This window comes from Tiliqua scincoides, chromosome 2 (genome assembly GCF_035046505.1).
Source record: "Tiliqua scincoides isolate rTilSci1 chromosome 2, rTilSci1.hap2, whole genome shotgun sequence".
Lineage (NCBI taxonomy): Eukaryota > Metazoa > Chordata > Lepidosauria > Squamata > Scincidae > Tiliqua > Tiliqua scincoides.
This window is the reverse complement of record NC_089822.1, coordinates 41350440-41377154: the sequence shown is the minus strand read 5'-3', so window position 1 is coordinate 41377154 and position 26715 is coordinate 41350440. Positions and strand designations below refer to the sequence as shown.

The following is a 26715-nucleotide window of genomic DNA, read 5'->3' as shown; positions in this document are numbered from 1 at the left end:
TCCTGGACGCAGTGTCAGCGAGGTGGCACCGCAGGCGTCGTTAGTCTCCATGAAGGCTCCTGCACTCCCCCTCAAGAATGATACAAACTGCAGGCATTAAGTCTTTTCCATCACATTTCCTTCCTGTCTAGTCTCATCTCAGTTTGCTTAACATTCAGACTGAAGAAGAGTTCTGAAGAACTTGGAAGCTTATTGACCTGTTGCCAACCTTCAGTCTCGAAAGACTATGGTATCACGCTCTATGGTAAGGCCACACCTGGAGTATTGTGTCCAGTTCTGGTTGCCGCATCTCAAAAAGGACATAGTGGAAATGGAAAAGGTGCGACTAAGATGATTACTGGGCTGGGGCACTCTCCTTATGAGGAAAGGCTACGGCGTTTGGGCCTCTTCAGCCTAGAAAAGAGACGCCTGAGGGGGCACATGATTGAGACATACAAAATTATGCAGGGGATGGACAGAGTGGATAGGGAGATGCTCTTTACACTCTCACATAACACCAGAACCAGGGGACATCCACTCAAATTGAGTGTTGGGAGAGTTAGAACAGACAAAAGAAAATATTTCTTTACTCAGCATGTGGTTGGTCTGTGAAACTCTTTGCCACAGGATGTGGTGATGGCGACTGGCCTGGACGAATCCCTTCCACACTGGGAGCAAGTGCAGTCTGTCCCTGGTCTGTCTCCCTGGCTATGGGCCCTGGCTATTTGCCTCAGTCTGTTGGCAGTGTCTCTTCAAACTGGGAGAGGCTATCCTGCACAGCCTGCCTCCAAGCAGAATGCTCAGAGGCCAAGGTTTCCCATCTGTTGAGGTTCATTCCTAAGGCTTTCAGATCCCTCTTGCAGATATCCTTGTAGTGCAGCTGTGGTCTACCCGTAGGATGCTTTCCCTGCACGAGTTCTCCATAGAGGTGATCCTTTGAGATCCGACCATCGTCCATTCTCACGACATGACCAAGCCAACGCAGGCATCTCTGTTTCAGCAGTGTATACACACTGGGGATTCCAGCTCGTTCCAGGACTGTATTGTTTGGAACTTTGTCCTGCCAGGTGATACCGAGGATGCATCGGAGGCAGCACATGTGGAAAGCGTTCAGCTTCTTCTCCTGTAGTGAGCGAAGAGTCCGTGACTCGCTGCAGTACAGAAGTGTACTCAAGATGCAAGCTCTGTAGACCTGGATCTTGGTATGTTCCGTCAGCTTCTTGTTGGACCAGACTCTCTTTGAGAGTCTGGAAAACGGGGTAGCTGCTTTACCAATGCGTTTGTTTAGCTCGGTATCGAGAGAAAGAGTGTCGGAGATCGTTGAGCCAAGGTACACAAAGTCATGGACAACCTCCAGCTCATGCACAGAGATTTCAATGCAGGGAGGTGAATCCACATCCTGAACCATGACCTGTGTTTTCTTCAGGCTGATTATCAGTCCAAAGTCTTGGCAGGCCTTGCTAAGACAGTTCATGAGCTGCTGGAGATCTTTGGCAGAGTGGGCGGTGACAGCTGCATCATCTGCAAAGAGGAAGTCATGCAGACATTTCAGCTGGACTTTGGACTTTGCTCTCAGTCTGGAGAGGTTGAAGAGCTTTCCGTCTGATCTGGTCCGGAGATAGATGCCTTCTGTTGCAGTTCCAAAGGCCTGCTTCAGAGGACAGCGAAGAAAATCCCAAACAAGGTCAGCGCGAGAACACAGCCCTGCTTCACTCTGCTTCAGATGTCAAAGAGGTCTGATGTGGAGCCATCAAAAACAACAGTGCCCTTCATGTCCTTGTGGAAAGACCTGATGATGCTGAGGAGCCTGGGTGGACATCCGATCTTGGGGAGAATCTTGAAGAGGCCGTCCCTGCTGACCAGGTTGAAAGCCTTCGTGAGATCTATGAAGGCTATAAAGAGTGGCTGTCGTTCTCTGCATTTCTCCTGCAGCTGTCTAAGGGAGAATACCATATCAGTGGTGGACCTGTTGGCTCGGAATCCGCACTGTGATTCTGGATAGACGCTCTCTGCAAGTACCTGGAGCCTCTTCAGTGCAACTCAGGCAAACAGCTTTCCTACAACGCTAAGGAGAGAGATGCCGTGGTAGTTATTGAAGTCACCCCTGTTGCCTTTGTTCTTGTACAGCGTGATGATGTTTGCATCCCTCATGTCCTGTGGTACTCCACCTTCTCTCCAGCAGAGGCAGAGGATTTCATGCAGCTCAGTGGTGATGATCTCTTTGCAGCACTTTAGGACTTCAGCAGGGATGCTGTCTTTTCCAGGTGCCTTGCCAAAGATAGCATTTGGCAAAGCTCTTTGAATGTGTTCTGGCAAATGTATCTCCTAGGCATTCATCTGACCATTTATATATTAAAATTGTGCAAGTTTGACCCTTCCTTACACAGTTTTTAAAACAAAAATGCAACAAAATGCAGTTTTTTTTAACAAAAATGCAACAAAGGACTAGTGAAAGCGAAGCTGCCAGGTGTATTTGGGCTCTTGATTAGACCAGACTTTTCTACCATATTTTTTGTATATAGTGCAACCCACCAAGGGGAAAAAGAGTATCAAAGTGATGATCATCATTATGTGAACATTTACAGACTTATCTGTTAAATATGCTGTTTTCACTTCTGTCTTGACTTCTACCAATATGAAAGTTATTACAGTGGCATGAATTTTTCATCAGTAATGCATGGACTGATAATGTGATGCTTGTAGCTACAGACTCTGGGGCTTCCATTGTGGAATTGTCAGTATTTTCAAAGCAAACTCACAGCACTTTCATCTTTAACTAATATAAAATGATGTGAAATGTCACGACAAGATTATAAGTGGGGAAGAGAGAGGGGGAAATCAAAATTTAAATTAAAACAAATTCTGCTGAACTTTTAACTGGCAGACTTCACTGGTGCTGACAAACCTGCCAAGATGGAACATTTGGGTAATAGCATAATCTTAGCAGTTCTTCACATGTTCAGGGTAGTTCAAAAGATTGGGGGGTTGATGAAATCAGATGAGTCTTATGTAGTTATACTTCCATAATATCCAGGATCAAACCATGTCTTGGGTAAAAGCATTCAGATGTACAACAACCATGAATTCTTAACATAAGTTTTCACTGTGTAAAACTATAGTTAAAGCATTTGAATACTTAAAGCTTTTTTTTGCAGTATCTTTTTATAACTGCTGTAATTAAACGACAGCTGCGATAAAAGTTTGAAACTGTTGTTTTAAACAACCATCTTTAGCAGAGATGGGTTACAGCATAGTCCTATTCCTGTCAACTTAGAAGTAGGTCCCAAGTAGGCTTCTAGTTAAGTATGTATACGATTGCAACGTTAATTCTTCTTTTATATTTTTAGTTTTCATAGTTCCTGGGTCTGAGGTTTAAAGAGAGGAAATTGCACAGTATCCTATGCTGACGAAATCCCAGACTACCACATGTATTGTGACAGAAAGTTCTCATAGGCAAAGCTTGTTTTTCTGTAAGCAGCTTAAAACATTTTTGGTTAAGTGACAGACTGAACTGATAGGACATAGGCAAAGAACTGCTTGGTGAGATGCCTACAAAAGCTGATTGTGCTGTTAATTTCCATTATTTATTTTACCATTTGTTAAAAACATATATGTCCCCCCAATTTCCCCTCCCATCTGGGAGGTGTTCAAGGTGTAATATTAAAATCAGTTACAATAAATGTAAGACAGAACAATATGATCAAAATGGCATCATGAATGGACAGTAGTAGAGCAACTGTGAGAGAGGTTCTGACTTTGCCTTCTGAGAGAGGGAGTTCGATAATCTAGGGGCCACCACTGTGCATTTCATATGTCTCCACTGATCATTATTCTTTTGGTGGGAGTACATGCAAAGGAGCCCTCTTCAATGAGCTCAAGGGACAGGCAGTTCTATTTTGAGGTGCAGGAGATGCTCTTTCAGATCCTAAGCAATTTACAGACCTTAAAGGTTAGTACCAGCACCTTGAATTGTATTTCAAAACACACTAACAACCAGTACATTAGTGTAAAATAGCAGTGACAACATGTGTCATCTTAAAGACAGAGGCAGGTACTATCTTGAAAAATCTCACAGTAGAGACGTTATGATTTGGGGGCAAAAATGCTACTATAGTGGTTGAGAAATCCTGAATATGAGTATAAATGCATTAGTATCAATAAAGTATTGTATAGCAGTGGTTTGCAAAATTTCAGAGGCCCTAGAGGCTGCTGCCTGGCGTATAAATGCCAAGGGCTATGGTTATAATGGTGGTTGGGCACCAGTGCTTCCTACCCACCCCCAGCTAGCAGCTTGTTTAACCCTTGATGCACATAGCGTAATCTACCGTGTTAGTTTTGTGAACCACCAAAAATTGGATCATGACACACTGGTGGGTTCTAGATGCACAGTTTGAGAACCACTGAAACATAATATATCCTATATAATGTTAGTATCAAAACAACACTCATGACAAGATTTAAAGTAGGGATTTTGAGGTGATAAGCTTTCAGGATTTACCAAAAGAATCCTGGAGGGTGTAGTAGACAAAGGAAAGCTTAGATCACCATGATGACAAACCTGAGTCACATGAAGGTTAAACCTTTGAATCTTGATTGAGATTAATGAGGCAACATCATTAACAAAGTCACTTCCAAACAGGAAGAGTTCATATAAAACATAGCAGGCTATAGCATTCTTTGGTATGCAGAGTATATTCTGGGAAAACCATGGGTGCAGGAGAGCTTTATGCATAGTTTCTGTTCCTTGGAAACTAACAGCCCAATCCTGAGTTGTATCCAGTAGGCACCTGAAAGCAGCAGGAAGTCTCCTTGGGGAAAGAGTACTTTAGCAATGAGGCTTCTCAGTTCTGCTCCGGCTATTTTGCCTGACATGGAGTTCAGAACTCTGCCATGTTTACAGCACCCACCAGTGACGCTGGGGCTCAGCACCAGTGCCGGGCCACTTTAGAATTGGGCCCTAAATCACCAATCCCTTATAGCAACTCTTACCCAGTTTTAATGGTCAAGATAACTAGTTCTTAACCTTTTTTTTAAGTCTTTTTTTTGAGAATCTGATGAAGCTGTGGACCTCTTCACCAAAGCAATTCACATAAACTCAATACAGACAACATACAATTTATTGCATTGGAAACTGAATTCCTTCACCTAATCAAAGTATAAAAACAACAGTTAAAAAGCATTGTGTCTCTTGCTTGTGTTTTTTATGCAAAAGTTAATGGATAGTTCCTGATAAAGTGAAATCTATTCAAAATTCTGCAAATAAAAAGTTTGCTGATGAGAAGGCAGCTATTTCTTGGCTTGAATAAGGAGTTGAAATAGTTGGCTGGTCCTTGATACGGCAATGCACAGGTCATCTATGATATTCAATAGATTTTGACTTTGTTTCGATGGCAAGAAGTGCTGAAAACTCTGACTTGCAAAGTTATGTAGGGGCAAACTGAATCAGACCTCCCATAGCTTGCTTTGCCAGGTGAGGGTAGGCTTATGTCAAGGAGCACCAGAATTCTCCAAGACTCTCTGAATTCATGTCACATCACTTCCTTTGTCCTCAAGTCAGTGAGGTCATCTTTGGCAAGGTCTGCATTGTTGATGCTGTCTATGTCGCAAGGAAAGGATTACAAATTCATGTTTCAAGTTTGAAGGTTGTCTGAGCAGAAGTAACCTTTGTAAGAAAGCTGTGCAGTGTTTCCAGGTATCTGTGGATTTCTACCTGCAGAAAAATGCGCAAGACTTTGTCACTTTCGACTCAAGCACACAGAAGCACTTCCTCCAGCAGCACTGGAAATGTCTCATAGTTGTCTGCCTCCAATCTCCTCTCCTACAGTGGCAGGGTGGCAAAAAGAGCTTGTGATTTTTCAGCAGCATCCATAATGGCGATTACAGTGCCTTGGATAGAAAGATTTTGCCTCATCATTGGGCCAAAAATAACCAAATAAACCAAGAAAGAAATTGAATTCTTCCTGTTAAATTGTTCTGAGAGTGGGCTTTTTGACTATTCTGTCAAAAAAAGGGAAACGTCTGCCCCAAGTTCAATCAAATGCTTCAAGACTGTCCCTTGAAAACCAGCAAACCTTTGTGCAGTAGTAGAAAAAAAACTCCATATTCCGCTTCCATGTTGGGACACAGCTTTGTGAAAAGGCCTTGGATATGATGAAGGTGGTGACATTCATGGCCATAGACAAGACTTCCTTCAGGTGTCTTTGATGCCAAGGCTTGCTGGAGTAGAAAGTAATAAGTCACAATCAAGTATGGATTTTTTTTCACAATAGCAGCAAAAACCCAAAGCTGGCTGCACTAAGAGACATCAGAAGCTTAATCCAATTGCAGATTTTGTAGTGGGATACTATCATGCTGATCATACCCAGCTCTCTCTCCCATCAAATACCAAGGGGGCAGTCAAAGTCATGGAGCATTGTCTAAAGGCAGTTGGGAACTGGATGGTGGTGAATAAGCTGAAATAAAATCCAGATGGAATGGAGGTCCTCCTGCTCCAGAAATCCATGAAACAAGAATCTACTTGTTCTGAATGGGTTTGAACTCCCTCTGCAGGGACAGGTACACATCCTGGGAGCTCTCTTGCATCCACAGCTGCTCTGGATTGTCAGGTGGTAGCTGTGACCCAGGGGGCAGGCTTTTGCCCAGCTTTAGCTGGTGTTCCAGCTGCAACCTCACTGGAGTCAGTTGAACCTAGTCACAATGGTCTGTGCCTTTGTGACATTTTGGTTAGGCTACTGTAACACACTCTACATGGGGTTGCCCTTGAAGACAATCCAGAAACTGCAGTTAGTTCAGAATGAGGTCACTTGTATGGTCACTGGTGCTTGGTGGTTCAAATCTATTGGGCTGCTTCTCCAGCAATTGAAGTGGCTTCCAGTTTGTTTCTGGACCTAAATCAAGATGCTACTTTTAACCTTTAAAGGTCTGGAATCAGGGCATCTTTGGAACTGTCTACTTCCATATTATCCAGCCTATCCCTTAAAATATTGAATGGGCCCTGTTGCAGTTTCTGCCACCAACAGGAGTTAGAGGGATGGCAGCAAGAAGCAAGGTCTTTTTAAATGGTTGTACTCCAGTTGTGGAACTCCCTTCCTTACAATTTAAGGACATTTTCCATTTAGCGATAATTCAGTGAGGATTAAAGACTTTTGTCTAGATTGGCATTTGGGGTGTTGGGATGTGAATATCTTGACCTCTGTCTACCACTTATTTCTCCCTCATTTTATTGAATACTTCTGTGCAGTTTTGTTATTAGGCTGCCCTTTGAATTGATCAAGTTATTTTATGCTCCTGCTTATGAAAAAGGGAATGTTTGCTGCTATGGGTTTATGGGTGGGCTGTGTGTGGGTGAATTGGACTTTTTAAAATGAATGCTATTTTGAGGTTTTATTGATGTATATTTATTTGAATTTGTTAGCCCCTTTGAGTTGTTTTGCAAAGGCAGGGTAAAAATCTTTTAATAAATAAATAAAAAGAAATAGTATCTCATGTAACCCAATGACTCTGTGTCATCTCAAATTTATTATTCTCATATGGAACATTGAATTAGGCTTTGATCCTATACATACTTATCTCAAAGTAAGTCTCATTGAACAAAATGAGATTTGCTTCTGATTAGATATATATGGACTTGTGCTGTTAGTATATTTACTATATGGCATCAATAACTGAAGTTGTCTTCCAGTTGAGGCAATAGAAATAACAAATAGTTTGAGTAAGACAGAACTTTTCTATTATTATATATGGTGTAGATCTGTGACAGAGTGTACAGAGAGAGGAGGCTTGCCATTACCGATAGCTAGAACAGGATGAAAGTGAAAGCTTGATTTAAGTGTGCTGAATATTAAATATGTGATTATTGCCAATAAGAGAGCGATAGTATATGTGTATGCACTCTTTATGTCTATAGTATTGTGATAGAAACAAACAAAATAATTAGAAGTTATTAAAATTAAGAAAACTGAAATTCCTCTCCTGTAGTATGTTGCACTACCACAAGAGGCAGGACCTTCTCTGTGTTGGCAATGAAATCGGTCCCAAATAATGTTGTTCCTTAATTAGAAAAAATACTCATAAAACACATCTCACACTTGAACGTTAAAGGACTACAGCTGCTAGTCTGAAAGGATAGGGTATTGGTACTGCTGTTTGGTGTTTGTTTTTAACAGTAGGAACTGTTAATGATTTCAATGAGATGTCCTTTTAAAAGTATGGTGCAACTTCAAAAGAATAGAAATTTGGTATTCTAACTTTAAAAAAATTGTAGTGTTGTACACCAGAGATGGTATCATGGGTCTTACTGAATAATTCTTTAAGTTCTTGGAGTCTCATTGAGAGTGCAGTCCTGATCGTGCTCTTCACTGACACAGCGGCTGCTGCACCAGTTGAAGTTGTCACAAATATGCCATAAAGCACTTTATGATACCCAGAGAGGAGGCTGCACTGGTGGGTAATCCTGCGCCGTCCTGCTGACACTGTATCCAGTCATTTGGCTGAATGGCACAGGTGAGCAGCAGGCAGCAGAGGGGCGTGGGGAAGGGGTTTTTAGGCCAGGGGAGGGCAGAAGGGGCAGATCAGGCCAGGGAGGGAGGCGGGATTGGCAGGATTAGGTTGTGTTTGGTTCAACTCCCTGTTTTGGTTTGTAGAAATGCCAGCATTTCTGGGTGGACAAACGAGATTTGGAACATCTCTTTGGGCATACAGCATAGTGTCTTTGACTTGATAGGACTTGAATGCGTCCTTCCAGGTCTTGATTGTTCCCCAGTCAGAGAAGTTCCTGAGAGATAAAAGGCATGGCAGTGTGTGTTCTGCACCCAGGCACTGGTTGTTGATGGGAGAGACTTCTTGGCATAGGAATCTGAAAAAATTGTCCAGTGGCCTAGTCACTGGATTACATGTGCTTGCAGCAAACATCTATCAGGATGTGGCACCTAAATTTTCAAGGCCATGGAGCAAAGGAGATACACAGATGCCCCACGGTGCTACAGCCTTCCCTCCCCCTAATGACCCTTAATTAGCATGACCTCTCATAAGAGTTCAGCAAGACATGAACCCTTGCAGAGCAAAGTCCTACCTAGCTCCTGGGAGTGTCAGCCAGAAACCAAATTTAAGTTAGATTAGTCTACACATGCGCTGGGAAAAAGAGGATGTTTAACCCCCCCCCCCCCCCACTCTTTAAAAAAAATGATTCTAATAGTAATTACTATGAAAGTGATAGAGTATGCAGTGCATCTGAGAAGTTAGTGCACCACCTAGTGGTTCAGCCACTAGTATGGAGTGTCAGGATGTGTTATAGTTATGGGGTCATTGCCTGATCTTTAGTTGTGCCCATGAGTTCCTCCTGTATGAATTTTGCATATGAATAAAGTATTTATGAAGAGAAAAATGTTCTTTGGCTTTCTATGATGCATCTGTGTGCACGGTATGCACCATCATAGAAGGTAACTGTTGTTATGCATCGTAGAAGCATTCCCTCCTGTGTGAGAGATTAGGAAGAATGCTTCTCCTATCATGATGCCTGGCATCCATGGCTTTTATAGGGGAGTGGCTTACCTAAAGCCACCTACTGAAAATTCATGGTAGAGGTAAGATTCCAGCTACTTAAATTCTGATTCACAACTCCATCTCTTCACTACTGCAGTACACCAGCTCTGAAAAAATTACCCTATGTGAGTTTTATTTGCTTACTTACAAAAGAAGTTCTTGCATCAGGTCAAGTGTACAAATGAATTAGTGACTCTTTGTAATAGTTTAGGAGCTCAAATTAGTCCTCAGGATGTATAATATATAAGGCATTGCTTTGTTAACCATGCTCAGTTGTTGGCACTGTGAAATCGCACCTTTACTTCTCAATCTAGCAAGAAGCTAAATGCCAGTCTGTGGGCCAATCTAGATATGATGAAGAAGGCATGTGTATTTTATCTGTGAGTTTGCCCCAGTCATGCATAAAACAGGAGAGGGATCAAGGCTTACATAAGGAGAAACATGTAGGGCAGAGAGAAATTAGGATTGCTGGCTCTTTCTGAAGCAGTTGCAGGTGATTTTGTGCACATGGCATAATATTAAGCCAAACAGTGCATCAGTCAGGGGAATAGCATTGCGGGCACTAGCTGAAGGTCTGCCTGGACAGACCAACCCCTGAACCCTCACTGCTGGTGGTAATGAGAGTATCCTACGTGCCAGGGGGGTGAACCATGGAGAGTGAACATCTACTTTATATACTGTATGAATACAGCAGAACATGTGTTGCAGCATATGAGTGACTCATTCAGTTATTACCTACGTGAATGACTGAATGAGTCATGCCCCATGGACACTGCTCAAAAAGTATGAAAATAACTACCTTCTTGCCTATCTTGTGGAGCCTTGAAGGAAATAAGATGAGAAACCGTTACTGCCAGTGTAGAAAATGTTGTATATGGGTAGCGAGGTTTTTGACTTTCCCCTCCCCAAATTTTTCTTACAGAAATGTCTGCAGCTATGATAAAAGCAGCAGCTGAATTTTTGCCTTTTGAAAAATATGACTTGCTTTTGAGTGAGGGAGATGGAGATTTCTCATTTGACTGTACACAGTGTGGCTGCCATAACAAGGATGTGTTGGGTTTTTTTTGAAGCAAATGAGTGGAAATGGTTTCATCTGTTTGAATAGATTGCCCTGTATATAATTTATTTATATAAATCATTCTTTACTTTATAATTCAAGGAAATTTAGTGATATCTCTCTTTCTCTTTGGTTCTAGATCTTTCTCTTTGTGACTTGGAATTTTGAGCTCTACTTGATTCCTTTGAGCTTCTTCTTACTCTTGGTATGGAATTTTTTCCTGATCCAATCTGGGAAGGATAACAGCCAGCATGATACAGTAAGTCTCTTTAAAATAAGTTTGTATGTATGTTTTCAGCAAGACAGACTCTGAAAGAGTTTAAACCAGTGATTCCCAAACTTGGGAGCATCACAACCTACCTCTTCCTCCATGGTGGGTTGAAACCCAATGCTCAATGCCAGCAAAGCCCTTCTGGAGGCCACTTCTGGACTGCACTGGCCTGCGACCCACTCCATTGGCCATGGCCCCCAGAATGCATGCCAGAAATTACCAGAAGTTGCAGACACCAATAGAACTAAACTGGAAGTTGCTTTTCCCACAATTTAAATGGGCTTAAACAATACATGTTGTTTCTCTCCAGTCAGACGTCAAGAGGAGGTCCTCAAGCTCCCCCACTCTCCTCCCCATTGAGAGAGGTGAGTGGCCAAATGGGAGATCCCATGGGGAGCTTGGGTCTTCTATGGATGAAAAAGTAACCTTTTTTATAAAGCATGGCAGTGTTGACTAGTGGACAATGCGTGGAACAACAATATTCACATTTTGAATATACCATAAACAGGAAGCGTGAAAATGAGTAATTGGCTCCAGGCGACAAAAATAATTTGCTCTTCTGTCACTGATTCAGTCTTTGCAAGAGCTGTGTATTTGTGGCTAGAAGAACTAGCACTGTCTGATCCATCTACCTCCAAGGCAATCAAGGGTGGGTTTAAAAAGATTTCATTAGCAGCAACCCCGATGACAGACTCTTTGCTGGATGTAGTTCAGCTTAGCTCTAGGGATATAACATCTAACATGGTGGCTGGGTGCACAGTATTTGCTGCAATGGGGGTAACCCAGTTTCTCAAGTTTGCCTGGTGGGCATACTGTTTTCAGGCATTTGTATGTTCAGAAAAGTTCTTGACTTGATCCTAATAGAAACTAGAGAAAAGATATCTTCTTGTGGCTGAGGGAAAAAACCAAAAGTCCAGCAGCCCTGCAAAATCACAGGATCAGCTGAGACTGATCATATCAAGTAGTTTTACAGAATGGCATCAGTCAGTACCCCATGTATCCTACCAGCATTATGCTTCCTGGGCAGTCATTTTGTGTAATTCGCAAGTGAAGGAACAGCCTAGGATGGGGATGTCCAGCTTGTGTTATATTAAATCCATAATGCTGTCTGAAAGAAATAAGATTTTTGGAACTTTCTATAGAAAACTTATTTAACTAAATATGTTTGTCTAAGGCAGGTGTTCTTAACCTAGGGTCCACGGAACTCACCAATGCTAGCACAGAGGCTGCTAATCCTGAAATTTCACCAGAACTTGCCTCCAATCCTAACTGCATGGGGCGCTACTAATTCAACCACATATTATGTGTTGTTGAGGTATTGTTTCACTCCAAACAAGGGCAGGGCATCGTGGATCAGGTAATGTGCAATCATCAGTTTTGCCAAGTTATGACATCTAGAAATTTCCTGATGATAGGAATTAAAGAAAACGTACCCTATCATTATGATAGTACACTTTGTCTACATCAGGTCACTGAATTTTAAGGGAAAAATTTTGTCTTTTCAAGTGTAACTTTATCATTGAAACTTTCATTCCATTCATTAGGTTGTTATAATACTGTATAATATTCATAGATGCCTAGAAAAGAGCCTAGAAAAGAGATGCCTGAGGGGGGACATGATTGAGACATACAGAATTATGCAGGGGATGGACAGAGTGGATAGGGAGATGCTCTTTACACTCTCACATAACACCAGAACCAGGGGACATCCACTAAAATTGAGTGTTGGGCAGCTTAGGACAGACAAAAGAAAATATTTCTTTACTCAGCGTGTGGTCGGTCTGTGGAACTCTTTCCACAGGATGTGGTGCTGGCGTCTAGCCTAGACGCCTTTAAAAGGCGATTGGACAAGTTTCCGGAGGAAAAATCCATTATGGGGTACAAGCCATGATGTGTATGTGCAACCTCCTGATTTTAGAAATGGGTTATGTCAGAATGCCAGATGCAAGGGAGGGCACCAGGATGAGGTCTCTTGTTATCTGGTGTGCTCCCTGGGGCATTTGGTGGGCCACTGTGAGATACAGGAAGCTGGACTAGATGGGCCTATGGCCTGATCCAGTGGGGCTGTTCTTATGTTCTTATATGTTCTTATGCCAAGTATTAGGAAGGCAAGGAAAAAGCATGTATTTGCAGAGTAATAAAAAGAAATAAAAGTTGGCGTGTGATAAAAGCTAATTGGCAGATCAGCGGATTTTTTGAAAACCATGCCTCAGACATGCTTTGTACGCACAGCTGGCCTAAGCATTTTATTTGTTTTTTGTGCATTTGTTACTGATTTTCATATAAACTTACGTCATGGTATTTTGTGGGGTTTTTAGCTTTTGATTTTGTTTTGCAAGCCTAGCTTAAGTTGGAAAATGTCACGGAAAAAGTACAACAAAGCTTGCGCAACTGATTTTATTTTCATTGCCCAAACGGATGTGACACAGTGTTTCTTATGTGGCAAGATTCTTGGAAATGGAAGCATGAAGCCAACAAAGCTGGAGGAGCCACTTATATCTCTTCAAGCTGAAAATACAGTATGAATCTTCTTAGTGAGAAGGCAGCTCAATTTGAAAAGACCTTTACCAAAACTTGGATTTATTCCAACACACAGCTTGGTGTTGAAGCATCCTACCAGGTAGTTTATCACACTACTGAGCAAAAGAAGAAGGCACACACAATAAGTGAGACCTCGGTGAAGTCATGTGTCCTGGAAATGGTTGAGCTGGGTTTGTGGCTTGGAGCAGAGGAAGAAAATTGATGCAGTGCCTCTGTCAAATAACGTCATCCTCTCCAGAATCACTGACATGTCTATTAATATTTTGAAGAGGTCATGGAGGAAGTGACAGCGGTGCTGTTTCTCTTCAGCATGCAGATGGATAAAGTTACTGATGTCTCTCAGAGCAGCCAGCTTCTGGATTTGGCTGCTTTGGTGACACAAAGAGCTCTATACGTCATCGTGACTGACTGCTTTCTACCCAGCTTGCCTTGGTATCAAAGCCACCTGAAAGAAGCCTTGTTATGGCCGCGAATGTCATCACCTTCATCCAGTGGCGTCGCTAAGGGGGTGCGGGGGTGCGGTCTGCACCAGGTTACGCGCACAGGGGGGTGACACGCACTGGGGGGTGACACGCTAAAATTGCGGTGGTTAGGAGTAATCCCATCATATTATATACTGCTGGATGCGGAATTTCGAGCGGAATGCAATGCAAAAGACCAGAGGGAAATATCTCCTTTCTATCAAAAGTTATAGCCAAAAAAACTGGAGAACAAAAAATGCATGGATCCCTGTAGAAAGTGAAAGTGAGCTGTATCATGTGCTAACTGGCGAGTAGGCGAACTTGCGTTAGTCCTTCAGAAAGGGCAGGCTGAGAGGAATCCAACAACACCAGAATGGTGCTGATCCAATGAATGCAGCCCCCAAAAACACCTGAGAAGGAAGTCCCTCCATCCAAGCAGACAAATGTATTGAGCCCTATGGAAAGCGAAACTAAGCCTCACGATTGCGTTTACTCGAGAGTAAGCAAATGTGCCTTGGCTGATGTGGAAGATCAGGTAAAGGAGAGTGCAAGGCTACCAGAATGGTCCTGATCCTATGCACCTACAGCTAAACAAGTGCTCCAGAAGGCAGCCCCCCTCACTAAAAAGGATGAAAACAGAGGTTTCAGCTGATAAGGTGAACTTTTTTGAGACTTGCAAAGCCAGGTGGATCCTGACAGTGATCTGGTTTAAATAGAAGTTCTTAAATTGAACTGGGCACTGGGTAGGGCTGAAAACCTTACTAGTTTTGGAGGGTGGGGGTGTTATTGCAGGCAGGCTACAAAGGAAATTCACTTGGTGGAACAGGGCTGGCTTCTGCTTATTTAATTATTTGTTTTACTTTAGTTATTTATACTTATTTATTTTTAATTTGCCTGATGATGTCACTTCCACCATGACATCACTTGTGATGGGTCTAGGACAGACTGTCATTCTAAAAAGTGGGTCCCAGTGCTAAAAGTTTGAGAACTGCTGCAATAAGGTGTCAGTAAGTTAACACCCTGGGGGGGGGGTGACACTACTAGTGACTAAAATCATAATTTGGAAGAATAATACCAGCATGTTATATATCAATCAATGCGTAATTTCATGCAGAATGTGTTCTATCAAAAGGTGCAGCCAAAAAACCAGTGGGGGCAGAGTGATGGTACATCACCACGCCCACCACCTGGAGTGTTGCCCCGCCCACTGCATGGGGGTGACGCACTGGCATCCCGCACCAGGTGACATGAACCCTAGTGACACCACTGCCTTCATTAGAGCCAGGGCCTTGAATGACTGCCTTTTCACACAACTGTCATGAAATGGAAGCTGATTATGGAGTTTTCTCTACTGCTACACAGAGGTTCGCTGACTTTCCAGAGGACATTTGATTGAACTTGGGGCAGAAAAATGTTTCACATTTTTGACTGAACAAGAAATTAACAATTTAACAGGAACAATTTAACAGGAAGGCCTCGATTTGTTTTTTGGCTTTCTTGGAAGATGTTTTTGGCCCTATGATGAGGCAAATTTTTCTAATTCAAGGCCCTGTAATCACTATTATGGATACTGCTTAGAAACTGCAAGCTCTTTAATCCAAGCTGCCACAGTAGGAGAGGAGATTGGAGGTGGACAACTACCTCCAAATTTCCAATACTGTAGGAAGTGCTTCTGCATGCTTAAGTCACTAGAGACAAAGCCTTGTCCATTTTTCTGCAGGTGGAAATCTACAGACACCTGGAAACATTGCAGAACTCTTATGAAGGTTACTTCTGCTCAGATGACCTTAAAATTGAAACATGAATTTATAATCTTTTCCTTGCCGACACAGACAGCATCAACAAAGCAGACCTTGCCAAAGATGATCTCACTGACTTGAGGACAAAGGAAGTGATGTGACACGAATTCAAAGAGTCCTGGAGAATTCTGGTGTAACTTGATATAAGCCTATCCTCTTCTGGCAAAGCAAGCTATGGGAAGTCTGATTCAGTTTGTTCCTACATACCTTTGTGAATCAGGGTTCTCAGCACTCCTTGCCATTGAAACAAAAAGTCAAAAATATGTTGAAAGTCACAGATGACCTGTGCATTGCCTTGTCAAAAACCACTATTTCAATTTCTTAAATTAAATCTTACTTTTTATTTGCACTATTTGAATTGATTTCACTTTTATCAGGAACTATCCATTAAATTTTGCATAAAGAGCAGGAATGAGAGACCCACAATGCATTATAATGCTTGTTTTTTAAAGGGGGTTTGTATCTGTGGATTGTCCTATCTGTCGATCAGGTCCAGGCTACCCACGCACATGCCCCCTCTGGAGGCGAGGGGAGCTCTGCTCCCCTCACCTCCAGAGGGTCCACTGAGCCCAGCAGATAGGGGCAAACACCTCCCCCTACCCTCTCCGGGTCTCTCAGTGCCTTATATGGCATTAAAAATGTTGCTTCTGGCTTCATAGAGAAACCAGAAGTCACTTTTTTTTTCCCTGTGGGGCTCAGTCTGAGACTGGCAGAGGCTGTGGACAGATGTCTATGGCCTCTGCCAGACTCAGAGGACCTTCCAAAAGCACAGGAAGCAGAGCTCTCCTTGGCTCTGGATGGTGAGGGTGGCGTTCTCCCGTATCCACATTTTCACTTAACTGCTGGGGGTGGTGGTTCCAAAACAGAACCCACACAGGTATGGGGGCAGGCCTGTATTTTGACTATGTGAAAGGATTCCATTTCCAGCACAATAAAATAAATTGTATGCAAAATGTTGTGTGTATGTGTGTTTTCTGCGGAGGAGGTTCATAGCTTTCCTCATTCTCAAAGGGGTTCATGATCCAGAAAAGGTTAAGGACCGGTTGTCTAATATCTTTACCTGAAAATTCAAATGCTGTTGTTTTAAAAGTTTGGTTGGTAATACTAAAATGCTTTTACATTTTTTTGAATTCAAGGATAATACTGGACATGAATTTTGCATATGTCTGCATTTGATGGAGAATGAGACATCTTGCAGATTTTTAAAGATACATTTTAGAGGGTCATAGTTTGAACCTTTAGATGGAGACATTGTTCAAAAAACACTTAATAGATTATGTAGCTCTTTTGTAAAAGTAAGAAACGACACCTGAGCTCATTTCAAAACAAAAATATATATGCAAGTGGTAAATCTACTATAGTTCATCTGTCTGAATTTTATTAGCACAATGTACACACTAAGCTGACAATGCAAGATGTATGATTGCAAATGATGATGAAATAGAAATATTTACCAAAATGCCTGTTAGAATGCATATTATTCACTCTTCCAAAACGAACAAAAAACTATTGATCATGCAATGCTGTTGCATAAATGAATGAACTGTATCAAAACTCCCTTGATGAAATGAAAGCAAATGAAAACTCCCTTTCCTATTCAGAGTCTGCCTAAAATAACAGCATGTGCAGCCCCTCTCCCAGATTAATTCAAGGAAATGTGCTCTGTAATAAATTTTTATTTAGTATTCCTTTAAAGATCCAGAGGTCTGTCTTTCAACAGCAAAGTATTAAAAATGCTTCTGTCTTTTGGCTTGCTGTCTTGTATGTGGAGCAATACATTTACACTTATTGGCAAGCTCATCATATTAATTATAAGAACATAAGAACAGCCCCACTGGATCAGGCCATAGGTCCATCTAGTCCAGCTTCCTGTATCTCACAGCAGCCCCACCAAATGCCCCAGGGAGTACACCTGATAACAAGAGACCTGCATCCTGGTGCCCTCCCTTGCATCTGACATAACCCATTTCTAAAATCAGGAGGTTGCACATGCACATCATGGCTTGTACCCCATAATGGATTTTTCCTCCAGAAACTTGTCCTCCTTTTAAAGGCATCCAGGCCAGATGCCATCACCACATCCTGTGGCAAGGAGTTCCACAGACCAACCACATGCTGAATAAATAAATATTTTCTTTTGTCTGTTCTAACTCTCCCAACACTCAATTTTAGTGGATGTCCCCTAGTTCTGGTGTTATGTGAGAGTGTAAAGAGCATCTCTCTATCCACCTTATCCTTCCCATGCATAATTTTGTATGTCTCAATCATGTCCCCCCTCAGGCGTCTCTTTTCTAGGCTGATGAGGCCCAAACGCTGTAGCCTTTCCTCATAAGGAAGGTGCTCCAGCCCAGTAATCATCTTAGTCGCTCTCTTTTGCACCTTTTCCATTTCCACTATATCCTTTTTGAGATGCGGCGACCAGAACTGGGCACAATACTCCAGGTGTGACCTTAAAATCGATTTGTACAACGGCATTATAATATTAGCTGTTTTGTTCTCAATACCTTTTCTAATGATCCCAAGCATAGAATTGGCCTTCTTTACTGCCGCTGCACATTGGGTCGACACTTTCATTGACTTGTCCACCACCACCCCAAGATCTCTCTCCTGATCTGTCACAGACAGCTCAGAACCCATTAGCCTATATGTGAAGTTTTGATTTTTTGCCCCAATGTGCATGACTTTACACTTACTTACATTAAAACGCATCTGCCATTTTGCTGCCCATTCTGCCAGTTTGGAGAGAGCCTTCTGGAGCTCCTCACAATCACTTCTGGTCTTCACCACTTGGAAAAGGTTGGTGTTGTCTGCAAACTTAGCCACCTCACTGCTCAACCCTGTCTCCAGGTCATTTATGAAGAGGTTGAAAAGCACCGGTCCCAGGACAGATCCTTGGGGCACACCGCTTTTCACCTCTCTCCATTGTGAAAATTGCCAATTGACACCCACTCTCTGTTTCCTGGTCTTCATCCAGATCTCAATCCAGGAGAGGACCTGCCCTCTAATTCCCTGACCGTGGAGTTATTTCAGTAGCCTTTGGTGAGGGACCGTGTCGAACGCCTTCTGAAAGTCCAGATATATAATGTCCACAGGTTCTCCCGCATCCACATGCCTGTTGACCTTTTCAAAGAATTCTAAAAGGTTTGTGAGGCAAGACTTACCCTTACAGAAGCCATGCTGATTCTCCCTCAGCAAGGCTTGTTCGTCTATGTGTTTTGAGATTCTATCTTTGATGAGGCATTCCACCATCTTGCCCAGTATAGATGTTAGGCTGACCGGCCTATAGTTTCCCGGGTCCCCCCTCTTTCCCTTTTTAAAGATAAGCATGACATTTGCTATCCTCCAATCCACTGGCACCATGGCCGTTTTGAGGAACAAGTTGCATATTTTAGTCAAGAGATCAGCAACTTCATTCTTCAATTCCTTAATAACTCTTGGGTGGATGCCATCAGGGCCCGGTGACTTATTGATCTTTAATTTATCAATGAGGTCTGAAACATCATCTCTTTTAACCTCTATCTGACATTACGACATCTAATGGTTCGGTTACCTTGATGAGTACTGTAGATGAAGCGGTCCAAGGTCAAATGTTTAATAGCCACAGGTTTTCCAAATAATGTTGCAGATATGCTGTTGGATAGTACAACTCCAACAGGTTGCTGGGTTAGGGCCCAATCCTATTGAATTTTCCAGTGCCGGTGCAGTTGTGCCAATGGGGCGTGCACTACATCCTGTGGAGGAAGACAGTCACAGAGGCCTCCTCAGGGTATGGGAACATTTGTTCCCTTACCTTGGGCCTGCATTGCAGCTGCCCCAGCGCTGGAAAGTTGGATAGGATTGGGCCTGCGATTTTTAAACTCTCCGGGAGTTTGAAACCCGCAGTAAGTCCTTGCGGGGGCGAGGGGAAGGCAGCAACGTGATCCCCAGGATTGCATCGCTCAGGGGGTTGCAGGGACCGGGGTGTACTCACCAGTCTCGCAGCAGCCTCTTTGGGATGGGGGGAGCCCTGCACGCGTGTTTGCAGGGCTCCCCAGGTTATCAGAAGTGAAAGTGGAACGATTGTGCTCCACCTCTGCAAACCCAGAAGTAGAGCATGATGACTCCACTTTCACTTCTAATGAGCTGGGGAGCCCTGCAGATGCTCGCACAGGGCTGCCCGTACCCCAGGACGGCTGTTGCAGGGACTGGTGAATGCACTCCAGTCCCTGCAGCCCCCTGAGTGACGCGATCCTGAGGATCGCATTGCTACCTCCTCGCTGCCCCTGCCCCTTAAGGGGAAAGAGGCCAGGGCCTTCAGGTTGGGGCGTTGCAACACCCCAGCCTGAAAACCTCTGGATTGGGTCCTTAATTTTTTGCAACAGAAACAGAGGGTCTTGTAGCACCTTAAAGATGAACCAGTTTATTTCAGCACATGCTTTTGTGGCACCTGATGTACTGGACTGCAGTCCATGATAGACTGTGCTGAAATTGGTTCATTCGTAAAATGCTACATAACTCTGTTGTGTTTGCTGCATTGTTAGTGGCAGTAAACTGAGAATCTGTGTGGAGAAATTGGTTTTACATGCCTGGGCTATATACAGTACTGTGCAAAGGAAATCACATGCTGAATAGGCCATGGCCAAGCAACCTGAGTACCTTGTTTGAGCAGTCAGAGCCTGTTTGCCATCTGTGCACAGCTCTGTGTGTTTATCTGGAGGCTGGCTACATAGAATACTTGATTGATGCCATTCTGTAAGAGATGGATAGTTTGATTCAATTATGCTATTTTATAAGTTCTTTGACAGTTCTGTGTGAAAGAAGCAGATGCCCTGTTGTGAAAATGACCATATAGACACAGATATTAGGCTTATTGACTGTGAGGAATCTTCAGCTTGACCTAAAGTACTTTCAAGTGACCCAAAATAGTCTGAGTGGTTTTATGTATCCTCTTCAATCCATGCACATTTAATAATTTTATTTTATAATTACACATAAGCGTTGTAAATCAGCTGACACACCAGCCCATGCTGTGGTTAGGTTGTGCAGAGACAAGAGAGAAAAAATTTAAATCAACTCCAGATTCTAAATAAATTCCTTCATATCCCTAGGTAGGAACTTTGACTTAAGATCCAGGTCTCTTCCTAGTTTGAGAGAACAGTGTCAGGTGGCAATTTCCTATTAGTTTGTGAAAATAGAAATAAATGCAACTACTTGGATATTTTGATACAAATATTCTATCTCTGAAATGTGTGTTAAGGGATGTTCTATCAAGTGACTAAATTCTATGCACTTCCCAAAAAGTGTGTTCTGCTCCAGAATTATCTAACATTCCACATAAATTTTATTCTACTTTATAAAGTATCAGCAACATTTATGACTATTTGTAGCTTTTGTTCTTTTCATTCATTTCATTCCTAGACCCAATCCACCTCCTCTTCTGTCCCTCCCCACCCAAAAACACCTCCTCATTGCCTCTAAAACTTCCTTCTACCACCCTCACCTACCCCCTGTGCTGCCTGGCATGAACTTACCTGTGGAGGCCAGCATGGGGATTGGATCTGACAGCAGCAGGCTGGCACACGTCTTAGTGCTGGTGCTACTGGCTCTAAAGTAGGTGCAAATGTGTGTTACAGCACATTTGTAGCACTTGGAGTAGGTGACCTTAAAATCGAAACATGAGAGCTCCATGGCCATTTAGCACAAGCTTGGCCAGGCTGGACCGTGTAGGTGGCAGCATTTGAATCACCCCACCAGTCTCTGTCACCTCCTCCCCTCTCATTCCCTATCAGCGATCCTGAGCTTGACGATGGTGTCATCACCGAGCACTCTGGATGATGACAGCTTCACCCTGTCAGCCACCATAGGGCTCCACATTAGGAGAGAAAAGAGTTAGAGGGAACACAGACTGCAGTCATACTGAAAGGGGATCTAGCCTCAAAGAACTGGTACCTTAATATAATGATGATTCCATCTTGCAGTTTGCAAGGGAGTAGGTGGTCTGGACAAAGGATGCATAATAATCTGAATTGTTCAGTGTAGAGGTGCTGGTTGTCTGTTCTGGGACTTATTTAATAGGTGTTTCCCTGTACATGCATTAGCATCTTTCCATGCCCAGAAACCTGCATCTTCATGTGCTCATCTGAATTGTAATCATACACCCAATTAAAGTTCCATTGGTCTGATGAGACTTAAGTTGTAAACTGCATTGTATTGCAGATGTGATGTGAGCTCTAGAGTTTAAGGTTACAAGAGTGTCCTTCATTTTCATTTTGCCTGTAGCTCAGTTCTTTTGCTTGAACCATCTGGAGCCATTTTTCCCATGGCATCTGTCTGCTCTCTGCTTGTGGCAGTGATTTGATTTGCATGGTAGGTTTAATGGGTTCTGATGTATTATCTTTCCTTTTTCAGTAGGGAGAGTTGAGTGTTAAACTGCCCAAGAGAACTTCAGAGGGTCATAGTGTGCAAGCTTGTAGTGTTCTGGCAAAACCTAGGAGGCCAACCAGGAAATGTGAGAGTGTTGTTAGCAAGGGCTGGGGGATGGTCTGAGTATCCACTACAAGGGAGAAAGAAAGCCAGGTTGAGGAGATCCAATTCTATCCAAGGAAACTGGTATGGGTGAGCAGAGAATATCACAAGAATAGAAGGTGGCTATGGAAGAAAGAAAACTAGAAAGCACTAGGAGTAAGCTTGTATATGTGAGTAGATAAACATTGGTCAGGCAAAGAGGTGAGCTTACCTGAAAGCTTTTAACTCCAAGAGGGTAAGTGGTGTCTAGTAAAGAACACAATATTTGCTGATAAAGGTTTTATGAACCCAGGCTAATGGCTGCTGGAGCCAGTAATCCTGGGTCAAGGGATCCTGTATCTCAGGCGTGCCCCAACCCTGGCCCTGGGGCCACTTGTGGCCCTCGAGGACTCCAAATCCGGCCCTCAGGGAGCCCCAGTCTCCAATGAGCCTCTGGCCCTCTGGAGACTTGCTGGAGCCTGCACTGGCCTGATGCAACTGCTCTTATCATGATGGCCAACTGTTTGACCTTTTGCGTGAGCTGTGGGATGAGGGCTCCCTCCACTGCTTGCTGTTTCACATCTGTGATGCGGCAGCGAAGGAATGGCTGGCCTTGCTTTGTGCAAGGCCTTTTATAGGCCTTGAGCTTTTGTAAGACCTTCATTCATTCATATAAGTTCCATCTCTAATATATTCATTTATGTAAATTTATTCAAATTTGAAAAGTAAATTAATTCCCCAACACAGTGTCAGAGAGATGATGTGGCCCTCCTGCCAAAAAGTTTGGACACCCCTGCTGTATCTGATAGAAATCAGATGACTTCCTGGTTCCTTCTGTCTATACCACATAATTTTAATGATCTCTTAATAAAAACGTTTGCAGCAATAATAACAAATATACTGACCACATTTAAATGGATTTGTGTCCATTTACCTTTTTAACTGTATGCGTCCATGCACCTTTTTAACTGTATGTATTGTATGCAGCTCATTTGCAGTATGCTTGTGTATTGGCAGCATGAAATGATTTACAAAGTGAATGCTGTTGCACAAATAGTTCTGTCTATCATCTGTCAATAAATACACTGCAAATCTGAAAAGGAGAGGATTTGGGAACTCTGTTGTACAATTTGTGCTAGCTGTTTTAATCATTAAGTAACTCATATGCAATGTGTAGAACTATATTATGCAAGCTCTTAAGTATTACCTGTATCATAAGTACAATCATGGTGGATCAGCTCCAAGAATTAGATTCTTTCAATACCTTCCACGGGTATGTGGCATATGTGTCTGTGACAAGTGACACTCCAGAAGGTCATGTCACTTTTAACTGCTTGCATTAGAGATTTTCTGATATCCCTGGTGCCTTTGCTTTGTTTGATTAATACTGCTTGATTTCAGGCAAAGCTGCAGACAGCAAAATGAAAGGGAGGATTCGAAAGCAAATTGAGTCTTTTTTTCCCTTAAGCCTTCATTAAAATATTATTTTCCTTAACATATATTAGCCTTTCTGTATAATTTATTTTTATTTTTTCAGTTATTTAGATTTTATATGGTAAAGTTGAAGATGGGTTACAATGCTTATAAACAAAACCAAAATGGATTACATATAAACTATAAAATACACTTTAAATGGAATGCTGTGGTCTATGCCTTCCACCCACCCCAACACATTAAAAGGTATTATGCTCACACAGATTACTGTATTATCTGTATTGACCCCCAATAACATATCTTTTTTGAATGAAAGAAAAGAGGAGAGAAATCTTGTTTTTCTCACCTCTGTAATTAACTGTAGAAGGTAGTATTCCATAGGGGTTCATGAACTCTTTTAAGTGGTCTTATGAGTCCACAGTGAGAATAGGCGAAAATGCTAATAGCATTATTCCGGAGCAAACTACATTGCTTTTTAAGCAATGTTAAAAACTCATGGGGTAGCAGCCACAGTTTCCTGCCTCCAGAGTAAAGCACAACATGAGTGCTATCATTGTTTATGTAGTCCTACGTAAAATTCTTATTAACATGCGGGCTTAACAATCAGCATTGCTCTTTAGTGGAAAGACATTGGTAGAATGAAATATTTCTTTTTAACAGTATTGGCATAACTACTTTCTCCCCTGAAAGGTTCATAGGAATCATATCCAGTTAAGGAGGGTGCCGAAAAAGCATCTCCTGTCTCTAACTAGCTTTCCACATTGCTAGTGCCACCATCAATATGATGTTGGCAACAGGTTCAGTAATGGAGCATATGCTTTGCCTGGAGAGGGTTCCACGTTCAAGCCCCAGCATCGCAAGGCAGAGCTGGGAAAGACCTCTGAGCTGGGAAAGACCTCTGTACAGAGTATCACTATCAGTCAGTATTAACAGTGCTAAGCTAGATGGACCAATGGTCTGACTTGATACAACGCAGCTTTATACAGGTCGTGCCTCGTTATCCGCTAGGGTTCTGTTCCAGAACCCCTAGTGGATAAAAAAAATCCATGGATTAAAAAAACAGTGGAAAAATAGATTTAAAGATCCACTTCCAGGTTTCTTGCTCCTCCATTGCTTGTAATAAGGTCGTGCCTCAACATTCACAGGGGTTTGATTCTGGGACTCCCTGCCGATACCATAAAATGTGTTAAATAAAAGCAATTTCTAAAAAACTAGAAAGTGTATCCCTTTACAATTGTGGTTTAAAAACAACTTTTATTACTGTTGTAGAGAGGCAGTCAGCAATTAGAAATGCAAAGGACCCCTTGCCTTTGCCTGGTTCGGCTGAAAAATGGAATGATCATTTGCATGACTGTCTTTCTACACCAGTAAGAAAAGCAGTTTTTTTAAACTGTCATTTTAAAGGGATACCTTTTCCCCCTTCTGCAGGGATCAGCACATTCCTTCTCATTTGCAGTGGCCATTTGTGTTGAGTCAAATCTGTGTATAAAAAAATCCATGTATAACAAGGTTGGGCCTGTACAGATGTTCAGTGATTGAGGTATATAGGTGCTCTTAATAGTAATGAAAAACATAATTTATAAATAGTGAGTGTATACCACTACTTCTGCAAACAGGGAAAAATCTCATTACATTTGCTGTATTAGAAGGTATAGTGGGCCCTCCATATCCACATGGGGGTTTTGTTCCAGGATCCTGTGTGGATGCCAAAATCCATGGATGCTCCAGTCCACAGTTGTAATGCTGAGAAAATAGCATAAATTGTGTAAATTTGCACAATTGTGTACATTGCCTGAACTTGTGTGAACAAGGTTATTACTGCAGCCAGAGAGAGCTGTGAAATGGCAGGGGGCTACAGCAGGGTTGGTGAAAAACAACTTTTAATACATTTTTAAACTGTGGATAGTTAAATCTGTGGATGTAGAACATGTGGATACAGCGAGCTCACTATATATGCTGTGACAAAACTGTGTCTGATAGATTAATTTGCACAGGGCCATCCTGTGAATTCATAGTTTAGTTGAGAACTGAAGTCAGGAGGTTCCTGACTCATAGCTCATACTTGTACCCACCGTTCTATTCTCTTAAATACTTCCATTGTCAGGATAGAACTTTATACAAGGAAGAGGTTTCGGAACATGGTTCCCAAAATTAAGAATCTCTGTTGTAACATTGTATATTTTCCATTTGTGCATTTATTTCAAATGTTTAATAAAGTTTTCAACTAGGTTGGTCTAAGATTTGGCAGAAGGAAACTCATTCTTGTTGACTTATGACAAATACTACTGTTTTGTTTCTGCAGGTAGTGGAGGACATGTTAGAGGACGAGGAAGAAGAGGATGACAGAGATGACAAGGTAATTATCTTTCCTAGCACTTGGGTACCTAGGGATGGAGAATTTAGACATGACACTGTTCTTGCAGACAGTTAAAAAGGAGCGGAAGCGTTTTTAGTCCAGAAAATTGGACAGAGCTGTTTATCATCCTAACAATGCCAGTGTATGTTGTAAGAAGGCATAGAGGACTATAAATCCTCTCCTTCTTTCTTTTTTTGTCCATAGCTGGGTCAATTTTGTTTTCCTGCCAGGAACAAAAATAATTCAGCTTGTCTGGAACTTGATAGCTGTTGTGAAGATAACTGCAGTGACAACTGTTTTTGAAGGACAAAAATTTGTCCTGTCTTAGGTATTACAAACAGGGCTGTACTTACTTGTGGGAGAAATCTTGCTGTAAAAATAGCAACTCCATATTGTTTGAAAGTGATCTAGTGCCATCTATAATTTCCTGTGAATTACTTGGCAGAACAATGTTTGATGTGTGTTACACTCTGTATGATATTTAAATAATCACAATTCTCCTAGGCCTCTTACAGATGGATTTGGGATTGGTATTGTGTGGCCCAGCATCAAGCTAAGGGAACTATGGTGGCTCCTTCAGCTCTTGAGAATGTTGTTCAGTTCCTAGGTTGCTGGTTGGATTGAGGATTGCCACCACAGTAAATAACAGCTAGTTTATACAAGTTATTGAAGCAAGCAATAGGACTGCCTGGTTGTCCCTCTAGGGGGAGGGAAGAGGCACACAGAGGAAATTGGAATGACCTTGTAAGAGCAAAGCAATGGCATTAGTTGGCAGGGATTGTTTGTGGGGAAAT

The 26715-nt window shown here is 42.3% G+C and overlaps 1 protein-coding gene across 1 annotated transcript in view; it reads left to right on the top strand.

Annotated features, from left to right (window-relative positions):
* The window catches only part of MCTP1 (multiple C2 and transmembrane domain containing 1), a 254641-nt gene that overhangs the window by 180762 nt on the left and 47164 nt on the right, over window positions 1–26715 (top strand). The window contains exons 19-20 of the mRNA XM_066616140.1: window positions 10716–10835; window positions 25868–25921. Coding sequence (XP_066472237.1) covers window positions 10716–10835; window positions 25868–25921 — 174 coding nt within the window. The remainder of the gene's footprint in view (window positions 1–10715; window positions 10836–25867; window positions 25922–26715) is intronic.